At 38.9% G+C, this 20136-nt stretch overlaps 1 protein-coding gene across 2 annotated transcripts in view; it reads right to left on the bottom strand.

Moving 5' to 3' along the window:
- The window catches only part of LOC132401544 (dihydropyrimidine dehydrogenase [NADP(+)]-like), an 889454-nt gene that overhangs the window by 409812 nt on the left and 459506 nt on the right, over window positions 1-20136 (bottom strand). For both annotated transcript variants that reach the window (XM_059983565.1, XM_059983564.1), the window contains exon 12: window positions 1168-1352. In XM_059983565.1, coding sequence (XP_059839548.1) covers window positions 1168-1352 — 185 coding nt within the window. The remainder of the gene's footprint in view (window positions 1-1167; window positions 1353-20136) is intronic.

Here is a 20136-nt window from a genome sequence, read left to right on the forward strand (position 1 = left end):
CATTCACTTCATTCTCTACATCAGAAGGTATTGACTTATTGAAACTCAAGATTTAAGATGGTTCATTATCATTCTTCAGTACACGAGTGTAAAGGAGAGCAAAATGACTGTTACTCTGGATCTGACGCAGCACAAAAAACTCTTTAGAGAAGTTTCTGGGCAAAATGTAATGAGAAAATAATTTAGAAATGGTCAATTAAGTGGAAAACAAGAAAGGAAATGGGGAAAAGACACCTCTGACTAGTATAGCAGAAGCAAGTTAAAAAAAAGGATTGAAAAAGGAAGCCATTTGTAACTGCATAAGGAGAGTAATCTAGAAAGGAAGAAGGCCTATAGAGATGGAGCCTCTAACTCTGTCTCTGCTGATATTACTGTGAGAATGTTCTCTAATTCAGGTAAGCATGTACAAAGAATAATCTTCCGGTAACATGGAGGCACAATGATCACAGCGGTTTCAACGGGGCCGACCAAAGGTGTTATTCTCTTTTTAAATGTATTTTTGTACGATCACAGAACCCTGGTGGATGTTAAGAATTGGAAGTACTGCAGGTCTATCCCATCAGCAATTTGCTCGTGGGCAGAGGAACTGAAGATCGTGCTGCTGCCTGCTCAGAGAGGCATCACAGGAGTCAATGCACAAAGGCAGTGTGCAGTCTAATGGCAAGTGATCATCTTAGCCAACTTTTTTTGTTCTTAAAAGACCCTGCTGGACATTGTTAATGTGCAATGGTGCAAGTCCGATTCACTGATTTATTAGCAGATGGCAGGGGAGCACCTTGGCCCTGAACTAAGGCTGTTTTGTTTGGCGGTATTTATAGGTGTTCAGGTATGGTTGTATGACAATTAAACTTGAACAAAAGATCAATGAGTGTGTCATAGTACAGAAACTAAATCAGTTTAGCAAATAACACCTTATTCTATCAGTAGCATGGGCTCATTCACTTGAACATTTCAATTTTGGCCTACAATGCTGTTTTATGTTTCACATGGCTGAAGTGTCGCAAAAACAAATGTACTTTAGCACATTTAATAAAAATAACTGTGCATGAGAGAGCGGCATCCAATCCCAAGTAAAGGATAATGTACTACGTTGACAGAATCCATGCAATGAATAACAAATCCTATAATAAATGATGTCTAGCGTGTGTCCAGTCAAATCCTACTCACCTGTAAATATTTGTGAATGTGCCATGACGCCTGCTTTCCATCATTCACAGACTCTACAGTGGTGTTAGCCAAACCCATGACATCTCCACCTGCAAAGACCCAGGGCTCACTTGTCTGCATGGTCTCTGCATCAACATCTAAGTAGCCCCATCTGTTAAGCTTGATATTTGCCATGGCTGCTTTCACTGTAATAATGGAAATTAGAAAGAAGCTTAGTGATCTCGAAATTCATGCTCAACACAGATCAAAACCAGAATTACTTGTCTTTTTAGTATAAAGGCTTAACCTGATGTGTGAAATTATTAGCGAGGCTGACGACAAGTATTCAACTTTGTAAAAATATAGTCAAGAAAAAAATCCATTCCACAGCAGAGTGCCAAATGAATATAAAATAACTTCCTCAAGCTGGCAGAACCACAGTTCAATTTAATAAAAAATGCGTTGCTTGAGTGGAACATCACCAATAAGCTATTTCAAAAAATATCTGATAACATTAGAATTCAAATTGTAGCCTTTGAATATTATCATTCGAATTTTACTTAAGGGTATAATTTTGCCTTTCTGATGAAGGACAAACATTCCTCTCTCTCTCTCTAGACTGGACGGTAATCTCTATTGCCTTCCACTCAATCACAGGTCACCCTAATCCACCTTGCTTACACCATGAATCTTACTTAATTTTTTCCACTGCCTGTTTTTAATCCAATATTCCTTGGGCAGGACAATTATAAAACCTGATATAAAATGGCATGCAGAACGATGTTTTTAAGTCTGTTCCAGGGAGTGGGTAGCACCCGAACGGCAGCATTCATTTTGTTTTCACTCTTGTTCAGATGTCATATGAAAGGCACAAGGTAATATCACATTGTATTTGTGCAAATTTTTAAACCTAGAATGAAAATTGGCTCATTGATGTAGAGTTGCATAAATGGGTCTTTTATCAGGTTGGAAGGATCTAACTCATGGAGTGCCCATGAGATCCGTTCTTGCCCCTCAGTTATTTACAATTTCATATGATGACTTGGAGAAAAGGGCAGATGTAAAGTATTCAGTCTTGTCAGTGACATGAAAGTAGTTGAGAGGGCATGGTACTAAGGGGATATTGAGACTATTCCACTAGATGTAGAACGTTTGAGACAATGGGCAAGAAAAAACTTGTCAAAAGTTATTTAATGTGGGAGAGTGTGAAGTTATACACTTCACTAAGAGGAATCTAAAGTCAGACTATTATCTAAACGGAGAAAGATTGCAATTGAATGAAGTACAGAAAGAGTTAGGTGTACTTGTGCACAAATTACAACATATTACTAGTGGTTAGGATGGCAAATGGCATATTGGCCTTTATTGAAAGAGGGTTGCATTTGAGAAAGAGGAAATATTGTTAAAAATGTGCAGAGTAGTGGTGAGGCCTTACTTTCTGTGCTGTGCACAATTTTAGTCCCTTTATTTAAGAAAGGATAGACTGGCATTGGTGAAATTCCAGACAGCATTCAGTAGTCTCATTTCTGGGATAAGAAGGATGTCTTCTCACAGATGGATAAAAAATTATACAGTATCTATATTCTTTGGAGTTCATAAATAAAAAGGTGTGATCAAGATCCTTAGGGGACATGACTAAGTAGATGTCGAGATGTTTCAATTAGTAGGAAAATCTCATAAGATACAGTTACAACATTTGGGAGGTTAAAATTGAGTTCTATAGAAACTTCTTACAGGAAGAAGAAATAAATTATTGAAAGATTAAAAAATTGAAGAAATGACACAGAAGAAGAGTTGATGGTTGGTGCAGATTGGCCTTAATCATACTATATCGTGGGATAGGCTCGCTGGATCAAGTAGTCTATTTTTTCCATTCTTTTATATTGCTATTTTCTCAAGCAAACCACTTCTAAAACAAATCATTGTTTTCTCATCAAATCTCATGGTGGTATATAGTACTTATGCCTCTGGTCATTTCATGCCAATCAGGGTTTAATTGTAGACTGGTGGACTATAGGTAAGTCAACATGGAAATGACCATGTAACTATATATGTAGAGGCATCAAAAGACTCACTAAGATAGTGGGTAGGTGAAACTTTTTCTGTTTTGGTTCTCTCTGTTCTAAGATTGTCTATACATTTGTATAATATTTATGCACATTTTTATTCAATGAGAGAAAAAACAAATGGGAGATATTAGTACTCAGCCAGTCAAATTTTATTGTGCTGAGCGGAATGTAAAGTTAAAATTTGAGATCTATCAGAACTTAAACATCTGGATTAGACAAAGCATCATCAACTTAGAATGTTAACCACATATTACATAGAAAGAGTCTGGCAGACAGCATGTTTTTTATTTCAGATTTCTAATGTCTTTGGAGTTTTGTGAAATGATCTTATTGTCTAAATAAATGATATTTTACTAAAAATACATCAAGGAGCTAGTTGAGTACAACAATACATAAGGGTAATTCTAGTTCCATTATCCAAATACGTTTGTGGGGATTGTTAGCGCAGGACTTTGATCTTAGCTTTCCAGTCAAGGATCAATACCAATATATATGAACTGCAGAAATTCACTGGCAATAGTTACAGATGATTAACACTACAATAGTTAGTTTACATAAGATATGGTTCACTGCACTATTTCCAACAATAGGGCCTGGGAGAATAAAAAGCAGATTGTGTGTCCAAAGCATCATCATAGTAAAATATGAGATAGTAAAAGCATGTTTGACAAGAAAATAGCAAATGTAATGTGATGACAGCAACTGGATATAGTGAAAATGTAAGAATTCAAGGCTAAAGTGTAGTTTAGTACCAGGCTTAGTTTTAAATCAACTACAAATCTAAACTGAATCCAAAAATTGCTGGAATTGCTCAATGGATCATGCAGAATCTATAGAGAGTGAGAAAGAGATGGTTTTAATGTTTAAAGTCAATGATCTTTTGCTAAACTCCTGCTGAGTGTTTTCAGGATTTTTTGTTTATATTGCACATTTCCAGCAACCGTGTTGCTTTGCCTTTTATCTTTGATCTAACTTTGCGTCATTTAACCCAAGGTACCTCATAAATAATTGACAATGGATTCTGTTCTTAATTTAAAATTACATTGCATGTGGTAAGAAAAATAAACATTGTTAATCAATAAATTCATAACTGCATTATGTGGAATCAAACTTTTTCATTAAGATGCCAAGTAAAAATCATATTAGTCCACAATTTCTGTCTCTTGTTTCAATTTTACAACAATAGATGATGAAACAATGCATCTTTATAGGGTAATCCAGACCTGCAGTCGAAATGGAGTAATTGATAACATAAACAGCTGCCAAATTTAACTACCACTGTCTCATTCCTTTATTGTGTCTGTTGCCATCATGGCACAGTTCTCTTCTAAAAGAGCACATTCTCTAAATGAATTCAGGATATTAAATGTGTGGAATTATAAAACATTATCAATCATAGTGTCAATCAATCAATTTGCTGTAATTTAATTGATGCCCCTTAATATCAGACACATAGTCAAGATAACCTTTTAAATTGTTTAAAAATCTTAAAATGGTACTTTACTAACATTTATGGTTTAGTCATGATAATGGATGTTGATTGAATATAAATCATTAAAATATTAATTGACAATTTTATTTTGAATTCTGTATTTGCAGAGAATCAGTGGCCTTTTTATAAGTAATAGCAAGGATGAATGGGATTTTGTTCTCATATAAACAATTAAACAGCATTAAACATGAATAAATTAAGATCAAGTTCAAGTTTATTGTCATTCAGCTATATTGATTAATTGATTGATTGAGATACAGTGCAGAACAGGCCCTTCTGGTCCTATGAGCCACGCTGTCCAGCAATCCCCCAATTTAACCCTAGCCTAATCACGAGACTATTCACAATGATCAATTATCCTACCAACAGGTACATCTTCGGACTGTGAGAGGAAACAGGAGCACCAGGAGGAAACCCACCTTGTCACAGGGATAATATATAAACTCTTTTTATATGTACTGTACTGTTGTGTGAACTACTATGCTACCATGCCATATGCATGTATACCACCAAACAAAATAATGTCCTTCCAGACCAAGGCACACAATACAGCACATATAACTCACACACAACACACAAATATTACCACAAATAAATTAACAAATAATAAAATATATTCCAAGTATTTACCATACCGGTATCATAGAGGTTAAAAAACCTAATTTTCCAAATGCTCAAGTGCAATCAAATAATGATGAAAAAGCTACAGGAATTTAAATTCAATAAATGAAGGCATAAATCTATTGTAAAAAGGTTACAGTAAATGTACAGAAGCCTTTGGCTAGATAACAACTGCTGTGCTATGTACGTTTTTAAGTTCTCCATTACAGTAAGAACATGAGGTCTGTAGAGACCTTACAGTATAGATTCATTAAAATATCAGAAAATGGTTCTAGGAGACGTTTCAGATAGTGGATGTTTCCACGGTAACAGAGAAGGCTAAGTGGAGACTTAATGGTGATTTTTCAAATGACGAAGGTTTCCGATGGACTGAAAGGGGAAGACTATTTCCTTTGGTGCTCATCTATTATATACTGTCATTAAGAGGCACACAATACAGTTCAGAAGAATTTTCTTAAAAGGGCTTTTAAAGCATGAAGTGCTTCATTGTAAGAGATAGAAAGCATTGAATCATTTAAGGAGAACATGGTTAAAAAATACCGAGTAAGAGAAAGATAAAGAATACCGCATGACGCGACATGTTTAGATTGCTCCAGCAAAGAATGGGCAAAACCTTAGATGGACGAATTACTTCCCTCTGTTGTGTTATGTCAAATGGATGCATAGCATAGTGAGGGGAGCTGAAATGTGCATAGCATGCTTTCATCTTTCTGGCATCTATGACAAGCACATTTTCCAGTGTCAAGCATTTCCCAAACTAAAACTCAATGTTATTTGCTTTAGTGCATACTTGCTGACTGCCCATTACGCTGCTGGCATTGAGGGCAGCAATGAAGGCCCTCCCATCACTGAAGGTGTTCGCGGCTTCCTTCATCATGTCAGTAGCTTCCTCGGTTTTCATTACTGTCAGTCATGCAAGACCTGAGTGCAGACTCAGGAATACCTTCACTCGCAGATGGAGAAGGATTCTTCATTGCTGCTTCTGTAACAGCTTTGTTTAAGCTGTAAAGATTGTTAGCCCTGAGCTGAACCACCAAACCTGGAAGACTTGTGGACCACTCATAGTATATTCTCTACCCTTTGACCTCTTTGGCATGGGTGACCCTTCTGAGCACCAAAGCATAATGCTTCTGCTTCAGTCAATATACGTAGCTTTCTGGATCATTGAGCCATACAAGTCTCCAAACCATAGCAAGGTCCTGGTCCTCTTGAAGGTTTTTGATGCATGAACATTCTTTTTCTTATTCTTTACAAGGTTACTAAAACATTATCATTATTTAACTATTTGCTTATGTAATGCCTGGCTCATATCTTTACTGTCATGTTGTATGTATTTCACTTTGGCAGTTCTGTAAGAGTAGTCTGTTCTGTTTTCCTGCTTGTTTGGGTTATTGTTGAAGATGAGAGATGAGGAGAAATGTGCGCCATCCAATTAGGACGGTCGGATTAAGGGGAGGTTTCTCTGGTGAGAGACACTAAGGTTGGGCTTGGAGCTTTTGTTTGAGAGGAGATGAAAAGAGAAGAGGCTGGGAAGAACCGGTCAGAGCATACTATCTGGTGGGAGACTCATTTATTCAAAATGGATTGCGAGCAACTTTCAGAAGGTGGTGTGTGCTTTCACATTGACCGAGGGCCCAGAGTGTGAGTGACCGTAAAGTTCAAGATGAGCGCCAACTTCTGCACAGTTGACTGTTTAATGAGAATGGGCCCATTTCTTTTGTTTTTCTTTACTAACCCTTTAGCTAAGATTCATAAATATAATTCCTTCAATCATATGCAGCGTACTGTCTGTTATTTTGTGGCATTAGTTTCTAACAGGGTAGCAAATCATACAGCATCCACACAAACCGGGGTTTAGGGTGGGATCGAGCGTGCCTCAATCCAACGAGTTTGGCCGGGCCAAAGGTTGTCTTCCCTAGACCTACGTAGCCAAGGAAACCGGGGTGTTTCACTTAATACTGCAACACTAAAATAATGTATCTGCATAGTAATGTATAGCTTTTACAAGTACCTCTTAAATCCAGTCCTTTAGGATTAAAGAACAACCTGAAATAAATCACTATTCCAGAGACAGAACAGCCTACAAAAAGTATAGGACCCAGTCCATCATGGGTACAGCTCTCCCCACTACTGCGTACATCTACAAGGAGGGCTGTTGGAGGAAAGCAGCATCCATTATCAAGGGCTACCACCATCCAGGCCAATCTTTCTTCTCACTGCTGCCATTCAGGAGGTACAGGAGCCTCAGGATGCACAACATCAGGTTCCAGAACAATTCTCTTCCCTCGTCCATCAGGCTCTTGAACCAAAGGGAATAACTTCACTCAGCTTGACTAACCCCAACACTGAACATGGACTTACTTTCAAGAACTCTACAATTCATGTTCTCAATATTTATTGTTCACTTATTTATTATTATTAGTTTGATTTTCTTTTACTTTTTTTTGTAGTTGCACAGTTTGTTGTCTTTTGCAACTGGTTGTTTGTCCCTAGATATTGAGTGTGGTTTTTCATTGATGCTACAGCTTCTTTGTAGCTACTGCAAATGCCTGCATGAAAATGTATATGCTTTGATAATAAATTTTCTTTGAACTGTGAATGGGAGTTAATTAACAGTAAATGCAGAAACATGTAAAAACATGTAAAAGAAAACACGTAAGCAAGAAAATCCAGCTGCAGAGGACATTGGAGTTCAGGAATAAACTGACTGAACTGACTAGTGGGGGGGGGGGCGGTGTGGAGAGCAGAAAGTGATACTAGGGTTCTGACTGGCTGCATTTTGGTTCAGAGATGGACGACATTGTGAACTGGGATAAAGTCAGAGGGCCGGTCAGATCAGACAGTGTGGTGGAAGATTTATAGACAATAGGTGCAGGAGTAGGCCATTTGGCCCTTTGAGCCAGCACCACCATTCAATGTGATCATGGCTGATCATCCACAATCAGTACCCCGTTCCTGCCTTCTCCCCATAACCCTTGACTTCGCTATCTTTAAGAGCTCTATCTAACTCTTCCTTGAAAGAATTCAGAGAATTGGTCTCCACTGCCTTCTGAGGCAGAGCATTCCACAGATCCAGAACTCTCTGGGTGAAAAAGTGTTTGTTGGTATGCTGTTAACCAGTGGGGTCAATGAGTAAAGTCATGGAAGCAGTTTGCTGAAGGAAACACTTTTGCTCTTAAATAGTCCTCAACCAGTGCTGGAAGGGTATTTATCTTCTGCATTTGTCCCTCCTGACCAAAGATGCCGAGCCTAATTAGAACACTTAAGCATCCAGCCCACTCTGTGGTGTGAGCTAACTGATCAGTCTCCAATCACACTCTGTAAATGAACACAGTATGAACAGGAGGTGTCAGATTTCCTGTTTTAAATTTAAGAGTAAGATTATTAGTATCTAAATATCTAGACGTACTATACATATTAAGTAGGAACAGCTAATATAACCATTTTATTTTTGTGCAAAACATGTTGTATAGAAATAAAGTGAGGAACAAATGATCTTGGAATTTATTTAGTCAGATAAATACATGATCAACATTTTCAGCACATAGGCCTGAAACACTTCATCCAGTGGGGCATAATATCTTTAACATGGCTTGAATAGATTTTTTCTAAGATAATCAAATGGTTCACAGTTGGTCAGATAGTTAGTATTTCATGAGTTCATAATGTAATCCACTACAAACTTTGTTCAGATTGAAAAAGGATCTTGTGCTTTCCTGGCATTTCTGATGAATAAACTCTCCTCAGGCTTCCAGCTGGGTACAGGTATCGTCTATAACCGATGTTTCAATGATAAACTCTGAGGGCTGAGTCTGCTATCGAAACGTTCGTTATAATTGATACCTGTACCTGGCTGAAGGCTTGAGAAGAGTTGATTCGTTTGCTCAAATTATCGACAAAGTTATTTCAAGAAAACATAACTTCCGTTGCACTTCTCACAAGATTAATATTTTTGTACACCAGAAATAAGGAAATCCTACCATAAAAGATACTTTAACCAATGTTTAGTCCAAAATGCTGCTCTGCTTATTAGCTTGCTTAATTAACGATTTCACACCCAACTCTAAACACGTAAGCACATGATCTAGCTCTGTAGCTCAGAACAGGACTGAGAAATAAGTGTACTGCTATTGATGACAACTTTCAGGTATGAAACTCAAAGAGGTGGCCGCTATTTATCTCCCAACCTGCATCACACGGAATATTTGCCCACTGTTGCTCTATGACTAAGTTACCTTCTGCAATTCTAACATAAAGACTGAAAATTCAAAAGTACTTCATTAGGTGCAGAACTCTAGGAATGTACATTATCTTTCAGTATCTTTATACACCTTACTGACGTGATTACTTAGTCATTTGTAGTGAATATGAAATGACATTAACTACCTCAGGGGTTGCATTAGAGGTGCTAAAGATATAGGCCTGGATATTGCAGTCAGAGATGAAGAGTTGGCATTCCCTTCCTAGTATCCAAGGCATCTTCAGGGAGTGGTGCTTTAGCAAGGTGGCGTCCGTTACTACGGATCCCCACCACACAGTACATGTCCTCTTCACACTGTCACCTTTGGGAAGGAGATACATAAGCCTGAAGGCACACACATAGCAATTCAGGAACAGCTTTTTCCCCTCTGCCATCTGATATCTAAATGGACACTGAACCTACAAACACGACCTCACTACTTTTTGATTTCCATTATTTTTGCACTGCTTATTTTAACTTAATTATTTAATAGACATATGTATACTTAATGTAACTCAGTTTTTTTCTGTCTATTTATTTATCACATATTGCATTGTAATGCTGCAATATAGTTAACAAATTTCACAACATATGCCGGTGATATTGAAACTGATCAACACAAACAAAATGCTGGAGGAACTCAGCAGGCCAGGCAGCATCTACAGAAAAGACCGTAGTTGACATTTCAGGCTGAGACCCTTCAGCAGAACTGACTCTGATTCTGATTCCCTCTGACCTCAAAGAACATTTTGCTTAAAGAACTAGTCATCACTGTAACTAGGAGTGCAACACTCCTGTTAATAGTATATGTCAATCCTCATTCAGCTCTGGGTACCCGTTGATAGCTGAACAACTGCTCACTTTCAGCATAAAGAGGCAAACTAGGAAGCAAAGAACTGAGTTTTTAACAGCATGTAGCAGAGCAAAAAATAAAGAGTAAAATTTCATAGTGACACATTTAAAAAACAGTAACCTTCTTTGAAATAATTGTCTGAATGAACGACAACTCACACAAACATAAATTATTTCAGGGATTGAGAGGTGGCGAATCAATAATTAAGGCTGGTATGGCATTATGCAGCCACATATGTTGCGAAAAATCTTAATATTCCTGAGATAGTTTTTTCCTCTCTTGATAGTAAGAATGATTGATCTCACTGACTCCTTAAGATTAAACTAGCGAAGGGTTCAAGCAGCAAACCTTGTGGAGGAGTGGCAACTCACAGACAATAACTTCTATTTACTTTTCCTTGTTTCACTGTGCATGTGTGTACTCCAGAAGCTGCTGTCAGTTTCACTCCATAATGACTGCCGATGCTGACAGTCTCATCATCACTACAACCTCAAAATCTGTGACGCTGTAACTACAGACACATAAGTGAGAAACGGTGTCTGCTCCAAACAAAAAGACGGACATGCGACTGGAATAATGTCATCACAAGGAAGGAGAGCCTGAGATCAGCAGGAGACCAGCAGCAGAAAAGGAAGAAAAAAGGTGCACAATGAAATAAAGTTTGATGATTTATGCCTAGCACAAGAAAATATAGAACAATAGGACATTGGCCATTATTACAGAATAATATCTAATTCCAAACATGGTTCAGGGATCAATATACACCCAGTAGCTACTTAATTAGGTATAAAGTACTTGTATATTTGCCTGTTAATGCAAATATCTAATTAGCCAATCATATGGCAGCAACTCAAAGCATTAAGTCATGTAATATGGTCAAAGAGGTTCAGTTGTTGTTCAGACCAAACATCAGAATGGGGAAGAAATGTGATTTAAGTGACTTTGACTGGGGAATAATTGTTGGTGCCAGATGGGGTGGCTTGAGTGTCTCAAAAATTGCTGATCTCCTGGGATACACATCAGTCTCTAGAGCTTACAGAGAATAGTGAGAAAAACAAAACAAAACAAATCCAGTCAGGGCAGTTCTGTGGGCAAATACACTTTGTTAATGAAAGAAGTCAGAAGAAAATAGCCAGGCTTGGTCAAGCTGACAGGAAGGTAACAGTAACTCAAATAGCCACATGTTACGACAGTGGTGTGCAGAAGAGCATCTCTGAATGCTTAATATGCCAAATATTAAAGCGGATGGGCTACAACAGCAGAAAAGCACAAACATACACTCAGAGGCCACATTATTAGGTACCTCCACTGAGTATAGAACTTATTTTTCTATGGATATCAATATAGCTAAATCTTTAAAATGTGTAAAAATGATTAACCTACGCTCTCAGCACAGTTTCAAGAGAGCTCACGAGGGGGCTCTCGACAGTCAACCATATGATTTTTTTTCTGTCTTACAGTGTTTGGAACAAATGAAGTAACACGAGTGCCAGTGTTTAATTTGTCAGATCTTGCCTCTGGCTCTTAATTTTGTAAGCTCCATGTGAACTTCCATATTTCAGATTTATTATGTTTTTAGCTTGGTCTCAAATGTCACCTGGCCAACTTGCAACACACGTGACAAAGGCCTTGCAAAACCATTTCAGTTAAATTATTCCTTTGTTGCTTTTTAATGCATTAGCTCTGGCGTACTGGAAACAAAGGACTTTAGCAATGGAATTCAGAATAAATGAATAAAAATATCAAAAAGCAAATTCTAAGTATTCTTGATAATCATTTCCTGGTTAATTGCTTTGACTGTAATCCCCAAGGACAATTCTTATTTTTTCCCCCCATCATTATTTTGTTCAGATGTTTCAAACAGCAAAACACACAACGACAATTACAATACATTTATTTTTAATTAGTATGTGACTTTTTTTTCTGAATGCAGCTTTATATTGTAATCCGACATGTAATTATTTTAACAATGCCTCGTGGAGCTATGCGCTGAATTAAGTATCAGCATTAATAAAGTTAATAATATTTGGTACAGTTGATCTTATTTATTTTGTTAAACCTCTCTTACATCTGCTCTCTCATATTTTCTTTCCTCCACAACCTCCACACAGTATTCATGTGTGTAATTTTCACAGATTATGGAAAGCAGACAAGTGTTGTCCTTGCAATGTCAGATATTTCAAGAAATCCCAGGGCATAAATGTAACTGGCTGCCACCGACTATTTGTCTGAAATGGGGTGAAGTGAACAGATATTCATGAGGGCACTACAAACAAACAGTGAACATCCACCTGAAGTATACACTGCAAGTGGATCATGGCATTGATCCCCACTTAATTTTGAGTCGACAATGGCACTGTTATTTTACAGATTAATACTTTTGCTAATATTTAGCCTTCTGTGAATATGACACACTTAGTAATTGGAAGAAAATTAGTCTGTACTCTTTAAAGAGATCATCCATGTTACCAGTTGGATGATAGCCAATTTCATCAGAATGTTTCTCTCATTCTGGAAATAATTGCTAAAGTTCTTTCAAGCTATTTGCAGTCAGTGACATGGCCATCACAGAAGAGATCTCGGGATTTTAAAACTCCTGCACAACCCAGTTGAGTGCAGGTGTGTTTATCTGTTAATAGATGCTCATCTTACAATGCAGTGTGAGTGGGTGAACGAGTGGGGGTCATGCAAGGATAGACCAGCTGCTGGATAGGGAAGGAAAGGGAAAACTGTCTCTCTAGAGGAGCAAATTTCAACCTGGCATGCACAAGAATGAATTCTTTTACCTCATCCTCAGTGAGAAGCAATGCCAAAGCTTCAATGAGGATTATCTTCATTGAAATGTTCCACTTGAAGAAGGAACTACTGCAACCTCAGAACAGGCTGAAGATCCCTTGTCAGTTGGTGCAAAGCCGAATGCAGCAATGAGCTTGTACATATCTGCCTCCTACTGGAGTGCAGCTGGAGATATTTTAAGATCCTGAAGATCTCTTTGTTGATCCATATAAGGAAAGTCACAGAGACTTATGTTCTCTGTCTCTTGTCACAAACAGAAATCAGAGGAAAGTGACTGTGCTTTTACTGCAGGCATATCTGAGCTCAGGGCACTGATATGGACTTGCAGATCACAATTCTACAACGTCCTTGTGTCTGAAGCAAAAGAATGCCGATGGAATCACAGAACAGAATCATACAATTGTTACTCCATCCAGCCCACCTACACCAGAAAAAAGAAAGTACTTCTGACTTTGCAATTCTTCTTTGTTATTCCTCGTAGGCAGCAGTTCCCAACCTTGTGTCCATGGATCCCTTCATCAATGGTATTGGTCTAGAGCATAAAGAAGGCTGCTCTGGAGTATTAGTATAGACCTTTGTAGTTGCTTCTGGACTGTGCTAGAGCCTAGCGTTTCTTTAAAGGTGGAAATGCTATTTGCCAACCATGACATTAATTGAAAAATGCACAATATATCTGAGCTTCAAGAAGATCATTATTATTGAAATCTAATCACTCAACAACTAGATGTTTTGTGACTACAGTATTGCCAGCAAAAATCACAGATCAATCCTGGCATGCTGCCTGTTATCACAATACCAATATAAAGATGTCCATCTTAGCTTCGGCTTGTCATTAAGATGGATGTGGAGAACATGTTTCCAATAGTGGGGAAGGCTAGGACAGAGGGCACAGCCTCAGAATACATAAGCATCCCTTTAGACAAGAATGGTTGACTGTCTGGTGTGACATGCAAAAAAAAAAAATCTCTTTAGAACAGAAAGGACGTTCATGTAGTTGAGAAATCTGTGGAATTCATTGTCATAGATGGGCATGGAGGCCACGTTATTGGGAATATTTAAAGCAGAGGGTGATAGGTTCTTGTTTAGTAAGGACTCCAAAGTTTATGGGGAGGAGGCAGGAGAATAAGGCTGAGAGGGATAATAAATCAGCTATGATGGAACAGCAGAGTGACTTGTTGACTGAATGACCTAATACTTCTCCTATGTCTAATGGTCTTGGGAAACCAAACCTGTTCTCTTGGGATACAAGAACAGTTATCTGATGAGTCAATTGCACTTGAAGCAAGCCAAGTGATCTAGCTTTCTCTCTTGGATCCATATTACCATAATCCAATAAATTATGGTGGAACAATATTTCTTCTGCTTGCACTATCCTGGAAACTGTGGCACTTCTTGAAGAGTGGGTTAAGAGTTTGGTCATTTTCTCAACTTACAACTGGTCACAAGAATATTAAAGAAATACAGGGACAGCTGTAGGCCACCTTTCAATATAATCATGGCTCATTTATTCTGGCCTCAACTACTCTTTTGTGCCAGTTCCCCATTAGCCATCTTCATCTTCTGTACGGGAAAATTGCAAGTCTCTGAACTCAATATCAAATATAATAATTTTAGAATACTTGCTTTCACTGCTTGTTTCAGAGCTGGCCAGTCTGGCTGTCATTCATCCATCTGTCATACTGATCCACTAGCACAACCTAACCTGGTGGCCATTTCCAGCAGCTTTGAATTTCACCAGCTTTCAGATACTCCTTTGTTTGTAAATGTTATCTCCTTCTAACTATTGCCATTAAGGTATTAACTGCTTGCCACTGTGTACAGTTTATCACCAAATCAACGTTAACCTCATCCTATCAGATTATCCCTTTGTACTGTCCATCCTTCTCCCCATCCTCTTTGCAACTGAAAAACTAAACTTGCTTTCTCACTTGCATAGTTCTGAGGAAGGATCTTTGACTTGAAAGGTTAACTCTGTCTTTCTACTGGCTATCTGTCCTCTACTCTTTCAGCTCAGATAAAGGATCTTGACTGAGATGTTGACTGTCCACTTCCCTCCACAGACGCTCGCTAACCTTTCAAGTTTCTCCATAATTTTCATGCACAACTTCTGTTCAACTCTGCCTGTAGCCCACAAATAAAGACACAAGAGGCTGCAGGTGCTGGAATCTGGAGCAGAAACCAAGTTGTTGGAAGAGTCAGAAGATCAGGCAGCATTTGTAGGGAGAGATGCACAAACAAAGGAGGTCTTCTCCCTTGTATTAGAGTAAGGGAGATAGCCAGTGAAAGAAGTGAGAAGGAGTGGGCCAGTGTAACCCACAAATACCTAGCTTCTCACTTAGACTGCATAGAGTGACATGATTATGACTGCTGGTTGTGACTGCAAAAACAAGTGCTCCTGCGCTGGCACCATAAGAGTTTTCCTTTATTTTCTTCACTGCCTAGCCAAACTGCTGAAACACAAAATATTACAACGAGCAGAGGGGAAAATTAAGAGGGGTATGCTTACACCTATAATCATGGAGCTATAGAGAAGTACAGCACAAAAACAGGCCTTTTGGCCCACCTAGTTCATGCTGAGCCATTTAAACTACCTACTCTCATTGACTTGCACTGGGATCATAGTCCTCTATATCCCTATTATCCATGTGTTTATCCAAACTTCTCTGAAACATTGAAATAAAACTCACAAGCACCACTTGCCCTGGCAGCTTGTTTCACACTCTCACAACCCCCTATGTGTAGAAGTTTCCTCTCATGTTCTCACCTTACACCCTTAACCCATGACTTCTAGTTGTACTCTCACCCAACATCAGTGAAAAAAAGCTGGCATGCATTTACCCTATATAAACATCTCAAAATTTTGTATACCTCTTTCAAATCTCCTCTCAATCTTCTACACTCCAAGGAATGAAGTCCGAACCTTTTCAGTCCTTCCATACAGCTCAGGCCCTCCAGATCTGGCAATGTCCTTGTAAATTTTCTCTGTAGTCTTTCATCCTTATTTTAACTTTTCTGCAGGTAGGTGGCCAATATTACACAAATCCAAATTAGGCATCAAATAACATCCCATCTCCTGTACTTAATGCTTTGATTTATGAAGGCCAGTGTGTCAAAAGCTTTCTTTACGACCCTACCAACCTGAGACGCAATTTTCAATGAATTAAGGATGTATATTCCCAGATCCATTTCTTCTACAGCACTTCTCAGTGCCCTACTGAAGTGCAACACTACACAGTTATGAGTATTAAACTCCATCTGCCATTTTTCAGCCCACTTTCCCAGCTGGTATAGATCCTACTGCAAGCTTCAATAGTCTTTCTTGCTGTCCATTGCACCCTTGGTCTTGGTGTCATCACGAATTTGCTAGCCCAGTTAACCACCTTATCATCCACCTTATCCATTGATATAGATGTCAAGCACCAATCCTTGCGGCACTCCACTAGTCACAGGTGTCCAGTCAGAGAGACAATCATCTACTACAACTCTCTGGCTTCTTGCACAAAGGAAATGTCTAATCCAATTTACTACCTCATCTTGAATGTCAAGCAAATGATCCTTCTTGACCAACTTCTCATGTGGGACCTTGTCAAATGCCTTACTGGAGTCCGTATTGACAACATCCACTGCCTTGCCTTCATCAACTTTCCTGCTAATTTCCACAAAAAACACTATAAGACTGGTAACACATGACCTACTACACATGAAACCATGCTGACTACCCTTAATCAGTCCATGTCTATCCAAATACTCATATATCCAGTCTCTCAGAATGCCTTCCAATAACTTTCCCTCTACTGATGTCAAGGTCACTGGCCTATAATTTCCTGGTTTAGTTTTAGAGCATTTCTTAAAGAGTGAAGCAACACTGTCTATTCTCCAAACCTGTGACTAAGGATGATTTAAACATCTCTGCAATGGCCCCAGCAATTTCTGCACTTGCCTTCCATAGGATCTGAAGAAACACCTTGTCAGGCCCGGGGATTTATCCACCCTAATTAGCCTCAAGGCAAGAAATACCTCCTCCTCTATAAGCTGTACAGGGTCCATGAAGTCAATGCCATTTTGCCTCACTTCTAAAGACTCTGTGTTCATCTCCTGAGTAAATACCGATGCAAAAAAATGCATTTAAGATCTCCTAAATCTCTTTTGGCTCCATGCACGGATTACCATTCAGAACTCTGAGAAGTCCAATTTTGTCCCTTGCAATCTGCTTGTTCTTAACATATCTGTACAATCCTTTAGAATTATCTTATCTGCTAAGGCAACCCCATGCTTTCTTAAATGTTCTCTTGCATTTATTATACTCCATAAGCACCTCATTTGCACCTATCGACATTACCTGCAATAGCCCTCCTTTTGTTTCTTAACCAGTGCCTCAATATCTCTTAAAAATCAAGGTTTCCTACATCTGTTATCTTTTCCTTTTATTCTGACAGGCACATACAAGATTTGTACTCTTAGAAATTCACTTTAGAAGGCCTCCCACTTACCAAATATACCTTTCCCAGAAAATAAGCTGTTCCAATCCACACTTGCCAGATCCTTTCTAATACCATCAAATTTGGCCTTTCTCCAATTTAGAATTTCATCCCATGGACCAGACCTATCTTTTTGCATATTTACTTTGAAACCAATGGTCTTATGACCTCAAGATGCAAAGTGTTCACCTACACAAAAGTGTTACATGCCCTGTCTCATTCATAGAAACATAGAAAATAGGTGCAGGAGTAGGCTATTTGACCCTTTGAGCCTGCACTGCCATTCAGTATGATCATGGCTGATCAATCATCCAACTCAGAACCCTGTACCTGCTTTCTCTCCATACTCCCGATCCCTTTAGCCACAAGGGCCATATCTAACTTCCTCTTAAATATAGCCAATGAACCGGCCTCAACTGTTTCCTATGGCAGAAAATTCCACAGATTCACCACTCTCTGTGTGAAGAAGTTTTTCCTCATCTCGGTCCTAAAAGGCTTCCCCTTTATCTTTAAGCTGTGACCCCTCGTTCTGGACTTCCCCAACATCGGAAACAATCTTCCTGCATTTAGCCTGTCCAATCCATTTAGAATTTTATATGTTTCAATAAGATCCCCCCTCAATCTTCTAAATTCCAGTGAGTATAAGCCTAGTTGATCCAGTCTTTCTTCATATGAAAGTCCTAGCATACCAGGAATCAATCTGTTGAACCTTCTCCGTACTCCCTCTATGGCAAGAATGTCTTTCCTCAGATTAGGGGACCAAAACTGCACACAATATTCTAGGTGCAGTCTCACCAAGGCCTTGTACAACTGCAGTAGAACCTCCCAGCTCCTGTATTCAAATCCTTTTGCTATGAATGCCAACATACCATTTGCCTTTTTCACCGCCTGCTGTACCTGCATGCCCACCTTCAATGACTGGTGTACAATGACACCCAGGTCTTGTTGCATCTCCCCTTTTCCTAATCGGCCACCGTTCAGATAATAATCTGTTTTCCTGTTCTTGCAACCAAAGTGGATAGCCTCACATTTATCCACATTAAATTGCATCTGCCATGAATTTGCCCACTCACCTAACCTATCCAAGCATCCTCTTAGCATCCTCCTCACAGCTAAAACCGCAGCCCAGCGCCGTGTCATCCGCAAACTTGGAGATGCTGCATTTAATTCCCTCATCTAAATCATTAATATATCTTGTAAACAACTGGGGTCCCAGCACTGAGCCTTGTGGTACCCCACTAGTCACTGCCTGCCGTTCTGAAAAGGTCCCGTTTACTCCTACTCTTTGCTTCCTGTCTGCCAACCAATTCTCTATCCACATCAATACCATACCCCCAATACCATATGCTTTAAATTTGCACACTAATCTCCTTTGTGGGACCTTGTCAAAAGCCTTTTGAAAATCTAAATATACCACATCCACTGGCTCTCCCCTATCCACTCTACTAGTTACATCTTCAAAAACGTCTATAAGATTCATCAGACATGATTTTCCTTTCACAAATCAATGCTGACTTTGTCCATGAATTTCACCTCTTTCCAAATGCTCTGTTATCACATCTTTGATAAACGACTCTAGCATTTTCCCCACCACCGATGTCAGACTAACCGGTCTATAATTCCCCGGTTTCTCTCTCCCTCCTTTTTTAAAAAGTGAGGTTACATTAGCTACCCTCCAATCCTCAGGAACAAATCAAGAATCTAAGGAGTTTTGAAAAATTATCACTAATGCATCCACTATTTCTTGGGCTATTTCCTTAAGCCCTCTGGGATGCAGACCATATGGCCCTGGGGATTTATCTGCCTTTAATCCCTTCAATTTACCGAACACCACTTCCCTACTAACATGTATTTTCCTCAGTTCCTCCATCTCACTAGACAGTCGGTCCCTTACTATTTCTGGAAGATTATTTATGTCCTCATTAGTGAAGACAGAACCAAAGTAGTTATTCAATTGGTCTGCCATGTCTTTGTTCCCTATGATCAATTCACCTGTTTCTGACTGTAAAGGACCTACATTTGTCTTGAACAATCTTTTTCTTTTCATGTATCTATAAAAGCTTTTACAGTCAGTTTTTATGTTCCCTGCCAGCTTTCTCTCATAATTTTTTTTCCCTTTCCTAATTAAGCCCTTTGTCGTCCTCTGCTGGTCTCTGAATTTCTCCCAGTCCTCAGGTGTGCTGCTTTTTTTTTGCTAATTTATATGTTTCTTCTTTGGACTTGATACTATCCCTAATTTCTCTTGACAGCCATGGCTGCACTACCTTCCCTGGTTTATTCTTTTGCCAAACTGGAAATTGTTGTAGTTCATTGATGCGATCTTTAAATGCTTGCCATTGCATATCCACCATCAACCCTTGAAGTATCATTTGCCAATCTATCTTAGCTAATTCACGTCTCATACCTTCAAAGTTATTCTTTTTTAAGTTCAGAATCTTTGT

This window comes from Hypanus sabinus, chromosome 11 (assembly GCF_030144855.1).
Source record: "Hypanus sabinus isolate sHypSab1 chromosome 11, sHypSab1.hap1, whole genome shotgun sequence".
NCBI lineage: Eukaryota > Metazoa > Chordata > Chondrichthyes > Myliobatiformes > Dasyatidae > Hypanus > Hypanus sabinus.